The following is a 23,243-nucleotide window of genomic DNA, read 5'->3' on the forward strand; positions in this document are numbered from 1 at the left end:
AGTAATCATCATCCATAAAAAGTCAAGTACATATATGTAAATTAGAAAAAGAAAAACGGCTCATTGAACTTAAAAGTGTGATTGGTCATGAAGTTTAACATTTTAATGTGACGCGCCAAAGTCATAAGGGTGTTGTAAACGTGGGTGGTTATAACACGTTTTAACTTTGTTTTTGTCAGCTTTACATCCAAATGACTAAAGCTGTTGGCATTGAAATTCCCAACCTGTAGACGCATAGTTCAAGGAGCGCCACATATATTGCGAATATAATTTGTTGAACAGAAGAAAGAAAATGAGAAAAAAAGAAAAAAAAATAATTTTCTCAAATAGCTGTATATAATTTTAAAATTAGGGTCATAATTTCTCAAACGGATCACCTAAAATTAACGAAAAATTTTCAATATTAAATGGCTTTTTTTCCTCCTACTCACAGTTTTCTTGTGTGTATCAAATTGATACAAGAATTAAGATCAACTCATGCCACGTTTTCAATCAATATAAGGTATCAAATTGATCCAAATATTTGGATCATTTTCAAGAAATGATCCAGAATATGGGATCATTTTTTGATACCTGAATTGGTATCAAAGTATAACTGTCATGGCTGGCATGCTCTTATTGACAAGTTTATTAATTAATTTATTCACTGCACTGAATATTCAGATATTAAAAATACTTTTATTATGAATATTAAGAAAGAGAGAAGCGAAAACTTATAAATTGCGAGCAATTAAATAAGAAAAAATTTATTTCGAAATAAAATGAAATACACTAACCTTTATTTATGTTTATCACATAAGATTAAAGTTAAGTTCACAATCACAACACTTGAAAATTTTTAATTATTTTTATGGTTCAAATAATTATTATCAATAATTTATTTATTATAAATGAACAAAATTTAAGCAAAGCACGCTTGATAAATATTTCTAATGCGTTGTCAATTAATGCAATTAATAATTTCCTATTACACAATATCATAATCGACATATATGACATTTGTAATCAAACAGGGTTAGGAAACAAGAGCCCAAAATATGTTCGTCCAAAGCAGAGTTGGGTAGGATTCTGTTTCACGTTTAAGGTTGACGCACATGTAATTTTGAAATAGGGAAAAACTGAATAATTATTTTTTAATAGTTTTGTTAAAAATAATTTGAACTGTAAAAATAATGAAAAAAATTCAAATTTTGCGATCTTTGTTCAGACAAATGAAAATTCTATTAATTAGAAATTCTGATAAGAGTGTCGAACGTTGTCTTGATCAAAAACATGAAAAACTATAGTCTGTTTCACGTTCACCTCTTAATTGCAATGTTTTAACTAATGAAATTTAATGTTAAAATGTTAAAATTAAATGTTTAATGTTAATTTAAATTTAATGTTTCAATCAATGAAACTAAACTATACTTTTATAAACAGGTTGAGAACCTTTTCGTGATAACTGAGCGCTCATAGCTAGAATTTGGAAAATGCATAACACTTTCTGAAAATTATTGTTGGACATAATTTCAATCCTACCCAACTCTGCTTTGGACGAACATATTTTGGGCTCTTGTTTCCCAACCCTGTTTGTTTAAAAATGTCATATATGTCGATTATGATATTGTGTAATAGGAAATTATTAATTGCATTAATTGACAACGCATTAGAAATATTTATCAAGCGTGCTTTGCTTAAATTTTGTTCATTTATAATAAATAAATTATTGATAATTATTTGAACCATAAAAATAATTAAAAATTTTGAAGTGTTGTGATTGTGAACTTAACTTAAATCTTATGTGATAAACATAAATAAAGGTTAGTGTATTTCATTTTATTTCGAAATAAATTTTTTTCTTATTTAATTGCTCGCAATTTATAAGTTTTCGCTTCTCTCTTTCTTAAAATTCACAATAAAAGTATTTTTAATATCTGAATATTCAGTGCAGTGAATAAATTAATTAATAAACTTGTCAATAAGAGCATGCCAGCCATGACAGTTATACTTTGATACCAATTCAGGTATCAAAAAATGATCCCATATTCTGGATCATTTCTTGAAAATGATTCAAATATTTGGATCAATTTGATACCTTATATCGAATCAAAACGTTGCATTCCAAAATGATACCATCAAGTTTACAGTGCTGTGATTAAAAAAGTTTCTGAAAATATAAGAATAAAAAGAAGTTGTTTATTAAGTAGGACGCATAATTATACTATAAAAATCACTATATAGTTAGAAATTTAATTTGTATGATATGAATTTCATTTAACAGAATTTTTTTTAGACGAATTTTTAGCCGACCTGTGTTCTTTGAATAAAAATAAAAAAAATTTCAATGTAATAGTCCCGGTTGACGGTATATTACAAATCAAAAAAAGGATGAACAAAAAAAAATTGTGTAATGTATTTAAATATTAAAAATTTAATAAAATTCATCAAGAAAAAAAAATAATGAATTTCCTTGTTTTTTAGAGAATTTTTTTTATTTTGCCAATTAATTAAAATCAATGCAAAACACACTAACGAGCTTATATATATACATTTGTTTGTGAGGTTCAATTATTGACAACAGTTTGGATTTAATTAACGTTTACTTGCTTTTTAACGCACGTATAACTCTTTCGTTCAATTGATAGCAAACGAAGTATAATAAAATAAAAAAAAAAAATTTAACAAGTAGTTTCCTGTACTTCTTTTACCAATTATTTTTTTCTACATTTACAATATATAACAAAAATTTTAAAAAAAACTATTTTTAAGAAAACAAAACTCCACTCACATATTTTTGTAATCAAATTTTTGAAAACAATTTTTTTCGATAATTTTTTTAGATTAAATAAATACCATATAATGAGATATACTATATGAAAAGCAATTATCGAAAAAAATACAATGATTATATAAATTATAAATAGAAAATAATTTTTGATATTACGATTTTTAAAAAATTTGAGAAACACTAAATTGAGTACATATGCATGTTATATGTTAATAGTTGTTGTAAACAAAAACAGTTTAGAAAGTAAATAACTTTCAATTTGTATCTCTATACAATTATAAATTACCGCGGTTTAAATATAAAATATATATACCGAAAGTATATACTAATTATTATTATTATTATTATTATTATTATTATGTGCGTTTGTCAGTTTATTTGGACTACTGACCAAAAGCAACCGTATATAACTACTTGTGCAATTTACAGGCGTCACAGATAATTATGTTAAACATTTCATCAAGTATTGTTCTAAACCATGGTTAATTAACATAGCTTCAATACACAACAGATCATCAGAGTCACGGATTGCCAATGTAGTACAATTTAAGTATTTAAATTTTAACATTAAAACCAAGAAAATTAAATAATTACAAACAATTCATTGCACGTGAGTTGAAATAATTATTGCTATTTGAATTCACTGGAAATCAAATTTAAAGTTAAATATTCAAATATTTTCGTTTTATATGACAGAATTTAATTTTAATTTAGAAATTATTGTGAAAATAATATTTTATCTCGTTTTTTTGTCAATTTTCAGATTCAAGGACTTTTTTTTTAAATTTGTCAACTGGATCTCGAGAAATCTCTTTTTTTAAGAAAGCTAAAAATTTCAATTATTTATAACTTTAGCAAACAATTTTTTTTGTTCTAATATTTTCAGAAACTTATATTTTGATCACAGTAGAAGAAAAATGAAGCATTTGACACTGAAAATTCACATGCAAAAAAATCTTCACCTGGAACAGCGATATATGTTTCAGTAAAACAGGGAAATATTTCGCTATTCTAGAGAAATATATCGCTGTTCCAGGTGAAAATTTTTTTGCATACACTGTAAAAAGAAAAGCATCAATTTAATACCGATTTTGGGTACTAAAAATTGACATTTTGTTCTATTTTATATTTTTTCTATTTTATTTTATTTCTTTTATTTAGGTATGTACCTAAATTAAGTTCTAATTTGGCACTTTATTTATATATTTTTTAATTTTAGCTGATCCGTTTGAAAAAATTTTGATCCAATAAAAACAGTACTGCATATAACTATAGTTTTCATTTTTCAAAAATAATTTATATTTTATCTGACTTTTAATATTTTCATGTTAAAAATTTTCCCTCAATCAATAATTGAATTAGGAAGATTAAAAAAAAAAACATTTTTCTATTTCCCCGACTCTATACTCTCTGTTTCGTTTAGAAAACCAATTTCTCGTTTATCGTTTTGAAAAGCAGTAAATCTCTATCCGGATTAAACACAATACTATATACCTAAAATCGAAAAGAGAAAACAGACACTATCAATTCTAAAATATCTCGTTTGAAATAATGCAATGTTATACATATATGAAGAATATTTGATTAAATATAAAATTTTTCGTTAATTTAAAATATTTCCCTTTTATAGAGAGACGATGTTTTTTAAATTTTGTGGCCTATTGGCATGCATGTGAACTTAGCCTTTCACTGATTTTTACAAAAAACCTTAATACATTTTTTTCCTAAACTCAGTGGGGGGCAAACAGAACTCTCATCAGATCTCTTGGAACTCGAAAGGTGTCATACAGAACTCCCATAAGAACTCTTGGAACTCAATTTAAGTGAAATAATTTTTTTTTAAACTTTAAAGTTCTGTATTTTCATTAATTTTGAGTTTTGAAAAAAAATTTATTAGTTTTTTTTGTAGAACTCTGTGGGGGGCAAACAGAACTCTCATCAGAACTCTTTGAGTTTAGAAAAAAAATGTATTAAGGTTTGTTTTCTGATGAGGATGCAGAATACTATATCGAAACGCGTCAAAATTTTGATGTAATTAAATAAATATATGCCAATAGGCCACAAAATTTAAAAAACATCTTCTCTCTCTATTATAAATGGCTTAAAATAAAGAAGTATTTTACTTCATATACTATTTTCCTTTTATATTTGAAATATTTTACAGCTAAAATGAGGGGAAAAAAAGTACACAAAAAAAATAGTAGAATAAGAAATTTCCACTTAAAATGAAGGTATTGAAAACCTTAACCGAGGTCTGAATAGACGGCTTTTCGATATCGATATACAAAGAGGCGGGAAGAAAGCGAATTTCTCAAATAGAGAAGGCGTTTGCTTTTGTGTGAAGAAACAAAATAAAAACACAGAAACTAAAAATAATGTTCGTTCGTTTGTCAACATATAGATATATATATATATATATATACTTTGTATTGTAAGAGAAGATGTGCAATGGTGCAAAAGAGTTCGTCGTTCGTCGGAAAAAGGTGCTGCTTTACATTTTATTGGCTGCCGTTGGATTTGCCTAATTTAAATACAAAGACAAGGCGGACGGAACGCGCAAAGTCAAAACGAAAAGGTGCGGCAAGGAATTTTCTATATCCAAATGCGAATACCTCCATTTTTCTATTTCTATTCACCGGAATAAGTAAACTCGAAAACTATTTGTCGCATTACTATGCTGTATTTTAAAACGACAATGAATTTTGTTCTCAACCTATTTTATATATATCTACATGCAGGATAAATAATGTACATTGTGTATTTCAATGTCCCGTGGGACGAGTTGTGACTGATATACACGGAAAAATATTTTTCCCAAAAATGGAAATAAGAAAAGATGAAATATACTAGGAAATAAATCCTTCATAAAGACACAAAAACAAGTCATATATGCGAATAACATGTTTTTTGAATTGAAATACTTAATTCGTTCATTGATAATTTAGAATCGCCTTTTTTCAACTATTACCATTTGTAAACCCCAATTATTACGTAAAAATCTAAAATTAAAGGCTCAAGAAGTTTTTTATTTTACAGAGAAAGAGAGGAGAGAAAAATTGTTTGTCTGACTATTACTATCTTCTACTACTATTATATTACTATACTGCTACCTAAGTGTTTTTTAACGGAAAGAAAAGTATTAGAAAAATTAATTTAAACTATTTTCTGGTTGTTGATCAACAATTGCGAAAACTACTGGTAGTTTAAAAGGATAAAATCTTATTAAATATTTCACTGTAAAAAGAAAGTACTAAAATAGTACTGATTTGTCAAAATAGAACCAAATGACAATTTGGTTCCTATAGTCGGTATTAAATTAATGCCTTTGATTTTACAGCGTTTCTTTGATCATTATTTAAAATTTTTTTAATTAAGACTATCAAAAATGTAAAGGCTTTTTCCATCATAATAAGTACAAATACAATGACCATATTTATAAGAATCACTAAAGAGTATTTGAATGTGCTGCTTATTTTTCTCATTTGAAACTATCAATATCAAGTGTTTGTAAAAACAAAGTATTTTGCATAGAAGAATGTATCCATGAGTGGACCACTTTTTTATTTACTTAAATAATTTTGTTCAGTGTGAAGGAAATTTAAAAACTATAATACACCGTTGGTGTATACGTATATGGTATTATCAACAAAAAATTTTATTGTCCCAACTAAATTCTTTAATTGAAATGAAAGCAACAAAATCGTTTAGTTGATGCTAACAAATTTTTTTAAAATTCTTTGCAATGTAGACGAAATTGTTAATATAGAAGCAACACTAAAAAAAGAATTTCATTTTGACAACAAAACATCCCAACCAAACTTTAGTTGTAACAATAAAAATCATTTTTTTTTTCTAATTGTGGTTGTGTCAACCAAACTTTAATGTAGAGAATCAAAATTTTGTTGAGACAATAAAAAAATTTTGGTTGCTTAAAATACCAACCAAACTCAATTGTTGAGACAACAAAACAACTTTGTTACAACAATCAATTGGATTTGTTAGCTCTATATTAAAAATCCGATAGTAAGCATAACAAACCCTTTTTCTCTGTGTATAGATAAAAATCTTATTAGATGTCTGAGGTTAAAAAAAGTTATGTATTACTAAACTGTCTTTTACTATTTATTTCTTATTCAAATTAATATTTAATCTACCTTAGACAGTCCTCTTTCTTTTAGTATTTCGTTTTATTATATATAATAAATATTCAAAATAACTATTATAACGAACTTCCGTTCGTTAAAATTGAGTATATTTATTATTTATAAATACTACTTCAATTGTAGATATTTTAATGAAGTCAATATTGATTTATTTCAAGATTTCAAACATCCCATTTACGATATAACAATTCCGTTATAGTCATTATTATATATTCTCGAGTTGTGAATATTATCTGATTTTCCCACAAGGTATATGTATGTATATAGTTTAACTTCTTAACTGACCATGCGGAGGACCAGTGTGGGGTTTCCTATGGTAGGTATTCGCTTAACTCAGTAACCACTCGGCAAAGTGTCTCTCAGTAACTGGGGACAGGTTAGCGCCTATCTCCGAAACTTCAGGGACTTCTATCCTTTGTCAACTCTGAAAGTCTCAGGAAACTTAAACACGTACTACTACACCCATGCAAAACTAAACCAGCAGTGGCATTGACAAGCTTCTGTATGCGCACTCTAAATTGCTGTAGTACTTCAACCATGTAAATTCGTCGAAGGATCGTTAACGATATCACACACAAAATAAAAAAATATATATATAACGCTTCTATAAACAAGTTTATTTAGCTTTTCCAGTGCACTAGACCAATCAATTCATGAATTTAACATTTGTGAATCATCGTCTTTCCATTTACTTCGTTATATATTCAATTAAAAAGGGATCAAAGAGTATGAATTCAAATTTGTAATTCATTTCTTATTTTATTTTTTTTTTCTGTAGAAATTGAGATTAGCTATAAGGAAAACGTTTTTTCCACACAATAAATTGGGGGAGGTATTATTTTAATATCAAAATGAATTACAATCACTGTAAACTTGATGGAATCATTTTGGAATGCAACGTTTTGATTCGATATAAGGTATCAAATTATTCCAAATATTTGGATCATTTTCAAGAAATGATCCAGAATATGGGATCATTTTTTGATACCTGAATTGGTATCAAAGTATAACTGTCATGGCTGGCATGCTCTTATTGACATGTTTATTAATTAATTTATTCACTACACTGAATATATTCAGATATTAAAAATACTTTTATTGTGAATTTTAAGAAAGAGAGAAGCGAAAACTTATAAATTGCAAGCAATTAAATAAGAAAAAATTTATTTCGAAATAAAATGAAATACACTAACCTTTATTTATGTTTATCACATAAGATTTAAGTTAAGTTCACAATCACAACACTTGAAAATTTTTAATTATTTTTATGGTTCAAATAATAATTATCAATAATTTATTTATTATAAATGAACAAAATTTAAGCAATGCACGCTTGATAAATATTTCTAATGCGTTGTCAATTAATGCAATTAATAATTTCCTATTACACAATATCATAATCGACATATATGACATTTGCAAAACAAACAGGGTTGGTATACAAGAGCCCAAAATATGTTCGTCCAAAGCAGAGTTGGGTAGAATTGAAATTATGTCCAACAATAATTTTCAGAAAGTGTATGCATTTTCCAAATTCTCGCTATGAGCGCTCAGTTATCACGAAAAGGCTCTCAACCTGTTTATAAAAGTATAGTTTAGTTTCATTGATTGAAACATTAAATTTAAATTAACATTAAACATTTAATTTTAACATTTTAACATTAAATTTCATTAGTTAAAACATTGCAATTAAGAGGTGAACGTGAAACAGACTATAGTTTTTCATGTTTTTGATCAAGACAACGTTCGACACTCTTATCAGAATTTCTAATTAATAGAATTTTCATTTGTCTGAACAAAGATCGCAACATTTGAATTTTTTTCATTATTTTTACAGTTCAAATTATTTTTTACAAAACTATTAAAAAATAATTATTCATCTGGTTTTTCCCTATTTCAAAATTACATGTGCGTTAACCTTAAACGTGAAACAGAATCCTACCCAACTCTGCTTTGAACGAACATATTTTGGGCTCTTGTTTCCCAACCCTGTTTGTTTACAAATGTCATATATGTCGATTATGATATTGTGTAATAGGAAATTATTAATTGCATTAATTGACAACGCATTAGACATATTTATCAAGCGTGCATTGCTTAAATTTTGTTCATTTATAATAAATAAATTATTGATAATAATTATTTGAACCATAAAAATAATTAAAAATTTTCAAGTGTTGTGATTGTGAACTTAAGTTAAATCTTATGTGATAAACATAAATAAAGGTTAGTGTATTTCATTTTATTTCGAAATAAATTTTTTCTTATTTAATTTTTCGCAATTTATAAGTTTTCGCTTCTCTCTTTCTTAAAATTCATAATAAAAGTATTTTTAATATCTGAATATATTCAGTGTAGTACACAAAAAAAATTTCTAGCCTCGGGTACAGACCATGTTTATTATACGTTTTTGTGGTTACTGAATGCGAATCAGCTGTACATTTAGCCCCATCACGTTACAATTTTCACATAACCTCAAAAATCTTGACAAAATAGAGTAAAATGAACAGCAGATTTAGTTTCAACGACCCTAAAAAAGTATAATATGGTTGAATTATTTTTCTATTTCTTCACGTGCCTGTAAAGGTTTTTAAGGTTAAGTCAAAAATCAAACGTTATGGAGTAAAATAAACAGCGGATTAGGTTTAAGCGACCCCAAAAACATATAATAATCACGGTCTGTACTCCAAATTAAAACTTTATTATATTTTTGTGTGGCTGTGTAAAAAAATAAACAAATAAATTATTTCATCATTTATGGTATTTATTAATTTAATCTGCAACGCTTTTCAATACCTCATACTTTACTCTGGTATGAATAGAAAGAAGATGCAATAGAAAATTTGGTCAAAATGAACTTATGAAAATGAAAAAAAAAAAAAAATTATAAATATATTTACAGGTACAATAAAAAGTTGATGATAAAAATTTTAATAGAATCTTTTATTTTCTTATTTTTTCTGAATAAAGAAAAATGAAAGAATTTCAACAAAAAAGAAAAATGCACATTTAAAAGATGACTTGTCACAAAAGTCGCTTCTTGTTTCTGGTCTCACCACACAAGGAAGCAAAATGTACTTTGTGCAACTCCCATGCAATTTCATAGATACGTGTGTCCTACAAGTTTTTGCATTGTATGGAAACGTTTACAACAACTCAAGAATATCCGGTATACGATACGGTGGAACGTAAATTACAACTTTATATTTCTTTTGAAGAATCAAGTCGTCCCGTACCGCCCAAAGGAAATGTTAAAGTATCTTTGAGCTCTTGCGATCTACTAACAATCTCGATTCTCTTAATCTTCTTTCCCTGTCTCTATAACCTTTATATATATACAAGATTTACATAATCATTCTTTGTACAAAACGAGCCCGATCGCACGCTTTAGTGCACGTATTTACTTGCACATTATTATTTAATAATATTTATTTATTCATTTATTGAAAATATACGGGCAAAGCCCATTCGTACAGAGTACTATAAAGATACATTATATGTGGTTTATATTAATTGCCTGCGTTGTTATTAATGTCGTTGAAAATCAAAAGGCGCAAATTTCTAATGAAAGTTGTGAGTGAATTACAAAAAAAAAAAAAATCAATGCTGTTGTTAAACTTATTTGCCTCATTGCTTAGTCTGTTGATCACTGAATTGGTTATATAGTTTTTTTTAATGAAAGGTAATTTAAATAATGGTGGGTTTCTAGCCACAGTAAAAACCTGGGTTTATTTTTGCTGCGTATCATTCTGAGTTCCGGATCAAAATGATTCATTGGCAAACTTCAAGTGAATCAAAATGATCCCGGTAGCCGGATCATTTTGATCCCAGGTTTTTACTGTGAGGTGACCTTTGATAATAAAAAGAAAAAAAATTATATTTTTGAGTTTTTGAAATAAGATGATAGACCCTCGGAAATATTTTCAAAGTCTTATACCGAAAGTTCTAAACAAAAAATGGACGAACAGCCTTTGAACTACACTTGCTCAAAGTTTAAAGCAAATTTTTGATTTTTTAAAATTATAAGATACGCCCTCGGGAATATTTTCAATGTTGGGAATTCCAAAGTAAACATAAAAAATGTATGGCAAAGTTTTTGATAGGACTTCTATCAATATTATTATTAACTATTAGTTAAATTTCACTAATTTTAAAGAAAAAAGTGAATCACTAGTTCGTTAAAATTTGTACTGTTTCAGATTTGGAGAGTAAAAATAATAAAATGTAATTTAAAATAAAAAATAAAAATTTTTTTTTATTAAAAATATGGATAACATATTATAACTTCATTGAATATTTTACAACATAAACTTTTTACCCCGTAAATTTAAGGTCGATAAATTCTAATTCTCCAATAACTTTGCCGAAAGGAACTCAATAGCAGTCTAAAGGAGATCGACATATATAAGTTCTAACTTCCTTTTCCTCTTCAAAGAACAAAATTCAGATATGAGCTTAAATTCAAGAGAATATTTTACAAAGTAAAATGAAAATAAGAGCAGATTTCATTGCAAAGTCCCAAGTTACGAGAAAAAGAAGTTAATTCCAAATTAATTATGTAAAATATCAAACGTGCACATTTTGATTTGACAAAATAAATGGAGATTTATTTCCATATAAAAATTGTTAAAAATTATATACCAACTAATATTTTTCATTTATTTTGTCAAAATTGTGTACACAATTGATCTGATTTCTATTCTAGGTGAGGATATATACAATGATTATTATACTTTATATTTGATAAATTTCAATAGAGATGTCATTGTTTGTCATGAGATAACAGTCTATGCTCCATAATCACACGTCTAAAAGCACCGCAATATCTATAATATCAACAATAATCTTTTTTCCATTTACTCACATTCAGTAAATATAAATTATTTGCTAAGCGAAATATGTTTACCGTATTTTATTACCTATATATATTTTTCACAAAATTTTGTTATTTATTTGATTCCAAAATATAACCTTTTCACACTCACGTTGAGCACGTCTAAACAGGTCAATACACGATTTGCAACTGATTGAATTATCTTGATATTTTCATGACCTTCGCGTAGGACTTAAGGTAGCCTTTGTACTTCACTGTAAACATACAACTCGGAACGCAGGTATATAATAATAATAATAATAATTTTACGATTTCATTTAATTTAAATGAAATTTTCTAATTTTTAAATTGAAAATAATTTTATTGTAAAATTACAGTACAAGACTTATTTTGTTAAGTCTTATATTATTTAAACTTTAAATCATATAATTTAATTTTAATTTTACTCCTGCGCCATGCAACCTCGGGCCGGGGTTGCTTGGCGCGCTTTGCACAGCTTCAAATAAAGTGGTATAAAAATAAAAGTCGAGAAAAGTATTAAATAAATTTCAACTTTCTTTTTTTTTAATTCAAGCTGATATGTTACAACAAGTTTTCTATACATTAAATTTTTAAAAAAAGCAAAAATAAGTGAGTTACACAACAAAGAATAAAAAGTGCGCCAAGTAACCCCGGTCTCCCCTAGAGAAAAATTTGTTTCCGACACTTTGAAAATTTTTACAAAACTTCCTCCACGAGGAAGCAAGAAATATTTATTTGATTCAAATAGGTCAGACTTCGAACCGTTTTCGACATTAAAAATTACATATACTTTACGTACCAAAAAAAAAAAATTAATGTACAATTTACGTATCGAAATTTCACCTCCAGGAAGTAATTTTGAATTTTTAAAAACTGACACCGGATTTGTAATCAGCGACCCCAAAAACCCCCGAGTAACGAGTTTTAAGTCAATTTTATTCTTTTTGATTAGGAAAAATGTTGTATTTTGATAATGGGCCAAAAAAAACAAAATGTCGATTATTTTTTAAAAATTTGACCCGATCTTAAAAAACGGCTAACGCCATTTAATCGCTGATTACAAATCCGGTGTCAGTTTTTAAAAATTCAAAATGGCGGATATTTTTTAAAAAATCATTCGGATTCCATCCGCCATTTTGAATTTTGAAAAAGTGACACCAGATTTGTAATCATCGACCCCAAAAACCCCCGGGTAACGAGTTTTATGTGAATTTTATTCTTTTTGATTAGGAAAAATGTTGTATTTTGATAATGGGCCAAAAAAACCAAACGGCGATTATTTCGAAAATTTTACCCGATCTTAAAAAAACGGCTAACGCCATTGAAAATATCAATCATTTTTAAAATGGTTTTGTATCCACATAATACTTTGAAAATTATTTCTCAAGGCATTATTTGGTTCGAAAATCTTAAAAAAAATAATTTTACATTTTTGGTCCTGTGAAAAAACAATTTTCGTCGCTGAGCGTCGATGCAAACTTCATGGAGGTGAATTTTGGGTCCAAAGAAATGTTTCCTCTTGGATTTTTCTAAAATATGAGTGCCTAAATGTAGCTTTAGACTTCATGTCAAAATTTTGTAAATCTCTGCATTAAAGGGTAAAATAAAAAAAACTATTTATGTGAACCTAGATAATTGTTATTTAAATCTCTACAAATAAATTGCCCTCAAATGATTTTTCTATTCTTGAAACAAATATCACTTATATAATTGACTCAAATATAATAATAATTACCCAACAAAAAAATAAAATGAAAAAAAATAAATATTTGATTAAAAAAGTAACCAAATATTATTTGAATCGAATAAATTCTCTTTCACTTCATATGTATCGTAATTATTCAATTTCAAAGAAAATAAATAAATTGTACTTTAAATTGAATGTTTAAAAGGATATATAGAATTTATAGAAATTTTCAATAGCTCTCTACTCGACTTGTTATTTTCGTGATCTATAGGTATAGTAGTATATATGTATATATATATATGAGATGAAATGAAAACGTGACAATTTTATCTGTGGGATTTATCGTTTTCCGGATTCTCGGGTGAACTTACTTTCGCCTCTTCAGTGATCGATTTGAAACGATGAAAACGTTCACGTGCTCGTTCACGTAATACGTGACGTACGGGGCCAGAGATTTCCATTATCTGCCTCCAGCTTGTATCCGATGCACCGATGCGATGGTCCGCCTATCTGGCGTAACCGTTGTAATGCATGCCTCGATGCACTAAATGCCCCAGTGTTACACTGTCCAACCATCGCGTACTGGTCGAGCACGTTCCATAGAACAAGTAGGCAATTATCCTGGAGAGATTTCCGATATACCATTTGCTGCCATAGTCACATGGATTCAATCTACTTTTTCTTCAACACAAAATTCAACCTTTTTCTCTTCATTTTTATATTAAAGTGCCCATTAAAATTTCATTTATATTCGGTGACTCTTGAAATTTTTTTTTTTTTTTTACTTTTTTTATATATATACCCTACTCTAAATTATGTTCAGTTATCGCGAGCAATGCGGTACTATAATCACATCAACGATCAATAACAGAAAATTTAAATGAGAAAAAATTATAATTTCTCGTTAATAATATTGAGATGACAATATTGAGAAATTCCTCTTCCTTTTTGTGAAGAATTTTTTTTTTCTAATGATATTCAGAGATGCCTATTCTATGTGAGAAATTGTTCTTTTTTTTTTGGTTTTAAGGGAAAAGTTTTCGGCCACTTAATGAACGAATTAAAGTAACTAAACTTTCCTGATTGATGAACGTCAGAATCATTTATCTACTTCATAAGGTGAATGAACATAAATCTCTCAACCAATGAGAGAATTAAGAAATATTATTTTTACGGATTCGTACTTTTCACAGTAAAATATAAGGTATTTAAAAGCATTGCAGATTAAATTAATATCATATAAAAGATTAAAATAATCCATTTTTCGAATTACATTACGAAGCTGAAGTACGCAACGTTTATATAAATGATTTTTAAAGAAATAATTTTTTAAAATGAAAAATTCTATAATTTTTTGCCTAAAAAATATTTTTTTATAATTTGTTGATTAATGAAAACTACAAGAAATATTTTTTATGCAAAAAATTATAGAATTTTTCATTTTAAAAAATTATTTCTTTAAAAATCGTTTATATAAAAGTTGCGTACTTCAGCTTCGTATTACATTTTCTGTATAACCGATTTTTTATTCTACAGAATTTATACTTAAGCGAAAAATTATTTATCAGAATTTCTAATTGATAGAATTTTCATTTATCCGAAACTGCAAATGGACGAATAAATAATTGTCAGAAAGATTTTGGCGCAATTTTTAAAAGTAACAAATCACAATTTTATGGATAAATTTTAATTGGTTGATTTTAAAAATCGTAAAGAAATTCTATTTAATTAAAAATTTGTTAAAATAGCGCAATTACACCGTCCGACACGATTTTTGACCCACAAAAAAATCAAACATTTTCGAAAACTAGGACCAACAAAAAATTACCCGTGTCTGGTGTCGTTTTTGATGAATCAAGTCGTTTGTGGTTTTTAGGGTTGAAAACAACTCCTAAATGAAAAGTGACAACACAGAAAATTAAAAGGCATTAAAATAAGCTGCAACGCTTCTTATTTTAATCCAATTTTGCTTATTTTAATATCAAAATGGATTAAACTAAGCAAAATTGGATTAAAATAATAAGCGTTGCAGCTTATTTTAATGCCTTTTAATTTTCTGTGAAGATATCTTTCAAAAATTATTAATATTTTATAAAAACTTGGTATCTGGGGGTTTTCGGAGTAGCTGATTATTAAACTGATGTCAGATTTTCAAAATTCAAAATGGCGGATCCAATATGGTGGTCAAAATTTAAAAAGGTATTAATTTTTTATAAAACTTGGTATCTAGGGGTTTTTGGGGTCGCTGATGACGAATCTGATGTTTCTTTCACTTTCAGTTACCAAGTTTTATAAAATATTAATAAAAAAAAAAAAAAAAAAAACGGCCAGACGCACGGGTATTGTTTTTTTGGTCCTACTTTCCGAAAATGTTTGACTTTTTTGTAGGTAAAAAAAAGTTGAATTTTGTCGGAAAAATTAATTAATTTTTAAGAAAATTATGAGAATCAAAAAAAAAAAAAATCTTTAAAGATTTTAAATTTTGAAATTTAGGGGCCATTCATTAATTACGTAAGGACGATTTTGGCTAATTTTGACCCCCCCTATCCCCATGTAAGGATACATAAGATTTTTCGGACCCCCCCTCCCCCTTCTTACGTAAGTTTTTAACAATATTAATGTAATTAAAAAATTAATTACATCATAATACAAATGGAAAATACTTGGCAAAATCTTACGTAAGATTAGCTTCTACCCCCCACCCCCCCACGTAAGACCATGTAGAGATTTTATAAACCCCCCCTCCCCCTAAGGACCCTTACGTAATTAATGAATGGCCCCTTATCCAAATATCCAAATTTTTGTAAAGTTTTTCTTTCACTACTAAAAGACAAGGTAAATATTTTTTTTTTTTTGTCATTAAATAAGAAAGGGTTTAAAAAATAATTAGTTACTTTATACTCTCTTTCTCAGAAACATTTCGAATCGAATTTGTCCGCAATAAATTTTTATGTTTCTTTTATTGTTTAGGAGTTAAATAATTTTTTTTTTCTTGGTGACTCACCTGTCGAGAACGTGAACACGCAAGATTAACGGTTGATCCCTGATGGAGTCGGGAGCGTCGCGACGCACCCTCTCTTGATGTCGTTGCAAAGCAGTCGTATCGTACCAGGCAGGTTCATAATGTCTGATGTACGTCCTACGCGTAATCCCTAAAACACACAAGCATCTATATATGTACAATATATATATATATATACAATGGATCGATATCACTGGTCAGTTATCTAGGATTTTTCTTTATATAAAAACGACAAGCGAAGAATTCCAATTATAGACATACTTTTCCTATAATAATATATATACTGCACCTTTCAAGTTTATCTCAATTTTCTTTTATCTCGTGAAAGCACCAATTCTATTATATACAGAAAAAAATTTCCTAAGAAATTCACAGAAACTCCTGCGCCATCTATACTGACGGAGGTTATGTAGTTTCTATAAACTATTTATTGGAGTATTGACACTTATCTTGTAGATATCGTAAAAATTGTCACTGACCAGCATACGAAATTTACATAAAAACTACATATTTTACATTTCTGGGATTCTTTAAGTTGGCGTTCTTGGCTGCATGGGTTAAAATCGAACATAACCTCAAAACTCAAGGTCAAATGTCAAAAACATAGGTTAAAACGAACATAACCTCAAAAATCAAGGTCATATCTTCTTTTTATTATAAAAAGATTTCGTCGCTGTATGGGTCAAGTGTAACCAACCATTGTTGGGTTGGTTACACTTAATATGAAATGACCTATATATACCGATATTAGTATTTTAGTTCTGATTTTAACCTTAAACCCATACACGAATTAACGTGAAACGACCCATATATCTACCTATATTAGTATTAAAACGAACATAACTTCAAAATCATGGATCAAACATAACCTTAAAATTCAAAGGCATAGTTTCCAAGATTCAAGGTCAGAGATACCTCAAAATTCTAGGGCATAGGTTTCCAGGATTCAAGGCCTCAGTTCAAACATAACCTCAAAACTCAAAGTCAAATGTTAAAAACATAGGTTAAAGCGAACATAACCTCAAAAATAAAAGTCATATGTCAAAAACATTAATTAAAGACAAAAAAATATATATATTATTTATTTGTAATGTTATAATTATTTTCTTAAAACTGAAATATTGAACTAAATTGAGAAAAAAATAATTATGATTGTACCTCGATAATAAATGCACTCATATTTGAATTATCTCAACTAATGCAATTGAACGCGTCGATTTATCCACTCGTCTGACTAAACACGGTTGCATTCACTGTGAAATTAGCACATATCTATATATATGGGGCATTCTTTGTTAAACGTTGTATACGAAAAATAAAAAAGTTTTTGTCATTGGCATGAAACTTTAAAAAAAAATGTTTTTCTTTTTGAAACATTATATTTGATAATTGACTAAAGAAATTATCTCGTTATTAAAATAAATCTCCTTCAATTATTTATCTTTATCATTATAGATGAAATATACTATATGATTTATTTCAAAAAATATTTCTCTCGACATTTAAGTAATTTCACTTAGAATCATATTATATCAGAATGAAAATCAGCTTATATTTATTATTGAAGGATTCCGCATGTGAAAATTTGCGAATTTATAAGCTTCACATTTGAAGGATAATCTCTCTCATTATTTTGCATTTTGGAGTTTCAAAATTCAAAACATGTATATATTATTTAACGAGTGGCAAATGTAGTGTTTTTCTCTATACCGTATTAAAAATAGACATTTTACGGTTCATTAGGTCTTATTACTGCGGGAACACTGTAATTCCAGGATTTGAGGGATTAGTTATTTCTTGAGCGCTACAAAGCAGTAAATTTAAATACTATTGTTACGTTTATCCTCGTCATGCTATTATTGCTATTGCGTAAAACAGTTAAAATCATTACGCGCCTTCCTAGTGTAGAAAGTTATTCTCCACGTTGTATATGTATATATAGTCTGTGACTAGTTACATACACAAATATAATAATTTCCACTTTTCTTATGGTTGTTATGTCTGAGTTCAAGAACGTATAAATATACTTTTTTTTAATGTTACATGCAGAAGAACAAAGGCACTACAAATTTTGTCTTTTAATTCGTATTTGCTTTTAAATTTTTTTATAAACGTTCCGATTAAGTTTAATTTTTAATTAAATTAATTTGTCAATTTCACTGTAAACTTGATGGTATCATTTTGGAATGCAACGTTTTGATTCGATATAAGGTATCAAATTGATCCAAAGATTTGGATCATTTTCAAGAAATGATCCAGAATATGGGATCATTTTTTGATACCTGAATTGGTATCAAAGTATAACTGTCATGGCTGGCATGCTCTTATTGACAAGTTTATTAATTCATTTATTCACTGCACTGAATATTCAGATATTAAAAATACTTTTATTGTGAATTTTAAGAAAGAGAGAAGCGAAAACTTATAAATTGCGAGCAATTATATAAGAAAAAATTTATTTCGAAATAAAATGAAATACACTAACCTTTATTTATGTTTATCACATAAGATTTAAGTTAAGTTCACAATCACAACACTTGAAAATTTTTAATTATTTTTATGGTGCAAATAATTATTATCAATAATTTATTTATTATAAATGAACAAAATTTAAGCAATGCACGCTTGATAAATATTTCTAATGCGTTGTCAATTAATTTTCCAAATTCTCGCTATGAGCGCTCAGTTATCACGAAAAGGTTCTCAACCTGTTTATAAAAGTAAAGATTAGTTTCATTGATTGAAACATTAAATTTAAATTAACATTAAACATTTAATTTTAACATTAAACATTAAATTTCATTAGTTAAAACATTGCAATTAAGAGGTGAACGTGAAACAGACTTTAGTTTTTCATGTATTTGATCAAAACAACGTCCGACACTCTTATCAGAATTTCTAATTAATAGAATTTTCATTTGTCTGAACAAAGATCGCAACATTTGAATTTTTTTCATTATTTTTACAGTTCAAATTATTTTTAACAAAACTATTAAAAAATAATTATTCAGTTTTTCCCTATTTCAAAATTACATGTGCGTTAACCTTAAACGTGAAACAGAATCCTACCCAACTCTGCTTTGGACGAACATATTTTCGGCTCTTGTTTCCCAACCCTGTTTGTTTACAAATGTCATATATGTCGATTATGATATTGTGTAATAGGAAATTATTAATTGCATTAATTGACAACGCATTAGAAATATTTATCAAGCGTGCTTTGCTTAAATTTTGTTTATTTATAATAAATAAATTATTGATAATTATTTGAACCATAAAAATAATTAAAAATTTTCAAGTGTTGTGATTGTGAACTTAACTTAAATCTTATGTGATAAACATAAATAAAGGTTAGTGTATTTCATTTTATTTCGAAATAAATTTTTTCTTATTTAATTGCTCGCAATTTATAAGTTTTCGCTTCTCTCTTTCTTAAAATTCATAATAAAAGTATTTTTAATATCTGAATATTCAGTGCAGTGAATAAATTAATTAATAAACTTGTCAATAAGAGCATGCCAGACATGACAGTTATACTTTGATACCAATTCAGGTATCAAAAAATGATCCCATATTCTGGATCATTTCTTGGAAATGATCCAAATATTTGGATCAATTTGATACCTTATATTGATTGAATACGTGGCATGAGTTGATCTTAATTCTTGTATCAATTTGATACACACAAGAAAACTGTGTTGTCGTACAACAAATTCGTATTAGAAAAAACTTGGACTCATTTTTGTTGCGACTTATTTTGATTTGGGTATCGAAGTGATAAAAAATTCAAATTAATTTTAACATTTTTCTGATATTAAATTTAAATTTATAATAACGAATTCTGATTGAATCCAGTCAATTAAAAAATTTTCCGCTTTACTGGATCTGCTATTTTGAATTTTTTTAAATTCTGATTCCCTTTTGGGCCCAAAAACGATGTTTTATTATTATTATTTTTTTCTAATATTTCAATAATACCAGAAGGATTTTGTTTGCATGAATATTTAATAATTTTTAAGTAATAGGTATTTTTATTATAATAGGTATTATAATAGGTATAATTTAAGTAATAAGTCTTATTTTGGCCTAAATCTCAAAAGATCGAATTTCATAAAATCGAATAATACTTTTTTATCGAATTGTTATAAAAGTTCGAATTACCAAAAGATAGAATTTCTAAAAGTATAGCCCCCTTTGCTTATATTCCCAAAATAAATATTTTGTTTTATTTTGATACATTTTAACGTAGTTTCAAAATTAAAACGAGGAATTTAATTTTTGATGCGTTTCAAATTGATTATTATATATAGCCTACTTACGCCACTTGAATTGTTCCCACGTTTTTTCTGTGCAAACATCAGATACATGGTATGGTGTATATATGTAGGTTTATAGTCGGTTTTCATATGCGTCTCGTGAGTATAATACATGTATTAGGCTTTAATGCTATTGAGTTCGATCTTGAATCGATTAATCGATCAAAGCCAGATGGAAAATGGTGTGGAATAACGGGCATTGTGTCACTGCCATACCGTAATGGTCGTTAACTACAGGAAATTACCCGCGTTGTTAACTCTCAGTCATTAGGCGGTAATGTAAACCGATTCAGCAAACCATTTCGGAACTGCGCTCTTGTACGAGCGTCTGGACGTTAGTGTTGCATTTTCCACCAATTTCGATGCACTTCCACAAGTCAAGATTCAATTTTCATGGATAGAATCTAATAATACTTGTGTCCTGAGAGTAAAATGCATTCACATAAAAAACATTGACTCTAAATTTTTAGAAAATCAATCGTTTGGTAATTCGTACTTTTAGATATTCGATTTTTCGGTAATTCGAACTATTAAACATTCAATCTTTTGATAATTCAGAAACTTAGTTGAATATTACTTATTTTTGTATAAAAGAAATTAAATAACAATTTTTAATTTGCATTATTATAATTATTTTCAAACTACTATCCTTTTTTCAGTAATTAACAATTGAATTTAAAAAAAAAAGCCACATTCTCATCACGCGCTTCGCGCGTAGGAGCTCGCTTCGCTCGCATAATTGAGCGCGCCTCGGGGCGCGCGTAGAACGATCGTCCCGCTTCGCGGTCCGATATTGATGCGCGCTTCGCGCGCATTTTCTTACGTTGCGCTACACGCTCCGTTTGTCTTTTACAATTAAATAACCTATTATCATTAATTACTTTTTATCTAAATTGTATAGTTCCAAAATTCATGAATTTCATTTAAAACTTGTATTAATTATTCTATCAGAAAGTACTTGAATGACCCAAGAATCAGTTTGGTAGAATGAGATTTTGTAGTAGTTTCAGATTTTTTAGTTCATTTAACTAAATATTGAAGTGATACCTGTAATAGAAAGAAATTTTTTTTATTAATTTTATTAAAAAGAGTAAATTTAATTACACGCTGAGTTTAAATAAGTACAAAAGTAGTTACTTTAAGGTGGAAGCTTTATGTAAATGACCTGTTTTGTATAATTTATTAGGAAGAACTAGTATTATATATTAAAATGCGCTGAATTAAATTATACAAATAGGTAAGGTTTAAAGGTATTAGAATAAATTTTTTATCGAGAAAAAAAAAGGGCGGCACTGCAGCTGTTCAGACTTAGTTCGTTAATTTTGCGCCGTTGATTGACCAGTTCTTTGTAATTAACGAAATCAACAAACCCAGATTATTTATTAAAATAAGTTATTCCTCTTCAAATTAATTTCTATTGAGTAAACGAATAAATTAATTGAAAATATTAAAAAAATAACTTTATAGTAAATCAATTTTTAAAGCAACAACAAAATTTAATTTTATAGGAGGTATCGCCCTTTTTTTAATTCCTAAAAAATTTGTGTACAATGGATGTAAGTGAAATTTTTTAAACATTTAATTTTCTTAAAGTACTTTGACTTTAAGGATAACATTCTCATCACGGCACTCGCGTTTCACGCTCGAAAATTAGAAAAAAGCGATAGCAAAACTTGCAGATTTAGAGGAATTATTAAAGAAAATTCAAAATAGCATAAATCTAATCTTAAAGAGAAAAAAAATTCTTGATAATGCTGTTATCATGTCGAAATTTTTGGGGTGCATGAGGCCAATGGTGTTTGCCAATATTGCACCATTATAATAACATTAATCTAAATTTTCTTCATTAAAATACCAATCTTTTATTTACGACGTGCACAATATTAAACAAAAAAGGTTCAAAAAAATAGTTATATCGATATACACCTTCACTTTACATACAATATAACTGAGCTACCTATGATAGTTAAAATGTTGTACATAGAATTTTAATCCGAAAATTTTGATATATTTTAACGAAATTTGGATAATTTTATTGTTTTTTTGACGAAATCACCTGGCCATCGAACTCAGGCGACATTTTGGTACACTTAAAGTATATACCAAATTTGAAGTCGATTCATTAAAATTTATTCAAGTTATCGTCGAACCAAATTTTGTCTACAGACAGACATTTTTTTAGGACCCATTTTTTCGGCATCAGAAAGTCTCAAAACGTCAAGATTTACTGGAATTAGAGAATGCTTAAAATCGCCCAAATGTAATACTTTCTCATTATGATAAGAATGTAAAAACAAATTTTTCATTAAAATTTAAAAAAATAAAAATTCCGTATTTTATGAGTAAGTTACTGTAATATACGTTAATTTAAGGTGATTCAAACAGAAATAATACATAGTTGAACATAGTTTTTCAAAATAAAGTAATTTT

General features: G+C 27.6%; 1 protein-coding gene across 2 annotated transcripts in view; it reads right to left on the bottom strand.

The window, feature by feature from the left end:
- The window catches only part of LOC127283644 (disintegrin and metalloproteinase domain-containing protein 10-like), a 170,120-nt gene that overhangs the window by 109,532 nt on the left and 37,345 nt on the right, over positions 1-23,243 (bottom strand). For both annotated transcript variants that reach the window (XM_051308645.1, XM_051308648.1), the window contains exon 3: positions 16,480-16,627. In XM_051308645.1, the coding sequence (XP_051164602.1) occupies positions 16,480-16,627 (148 nt within the window). The remainder of the gene's footprint in view (positions 1-16,479; positions 16,628-23,243) is intronic.

Source organism: Leptopilina boulardi, unplaced genomic scaffold (assembly GCF_019393585.1).
Source record: "Leptopilina boulardi isolate dan_hultmark-lab unplaced genomic scaffold, ZJU_Lbou_2.1 LbouV2_310, whole genome shotgun sequence".
Taxonomy (NCBI): Eukaryota; Metazoa; Arthropoda; class Insecta; order Hymenoptera; family Figitidae; genus Leptopilina; species Leptopilina boulardi.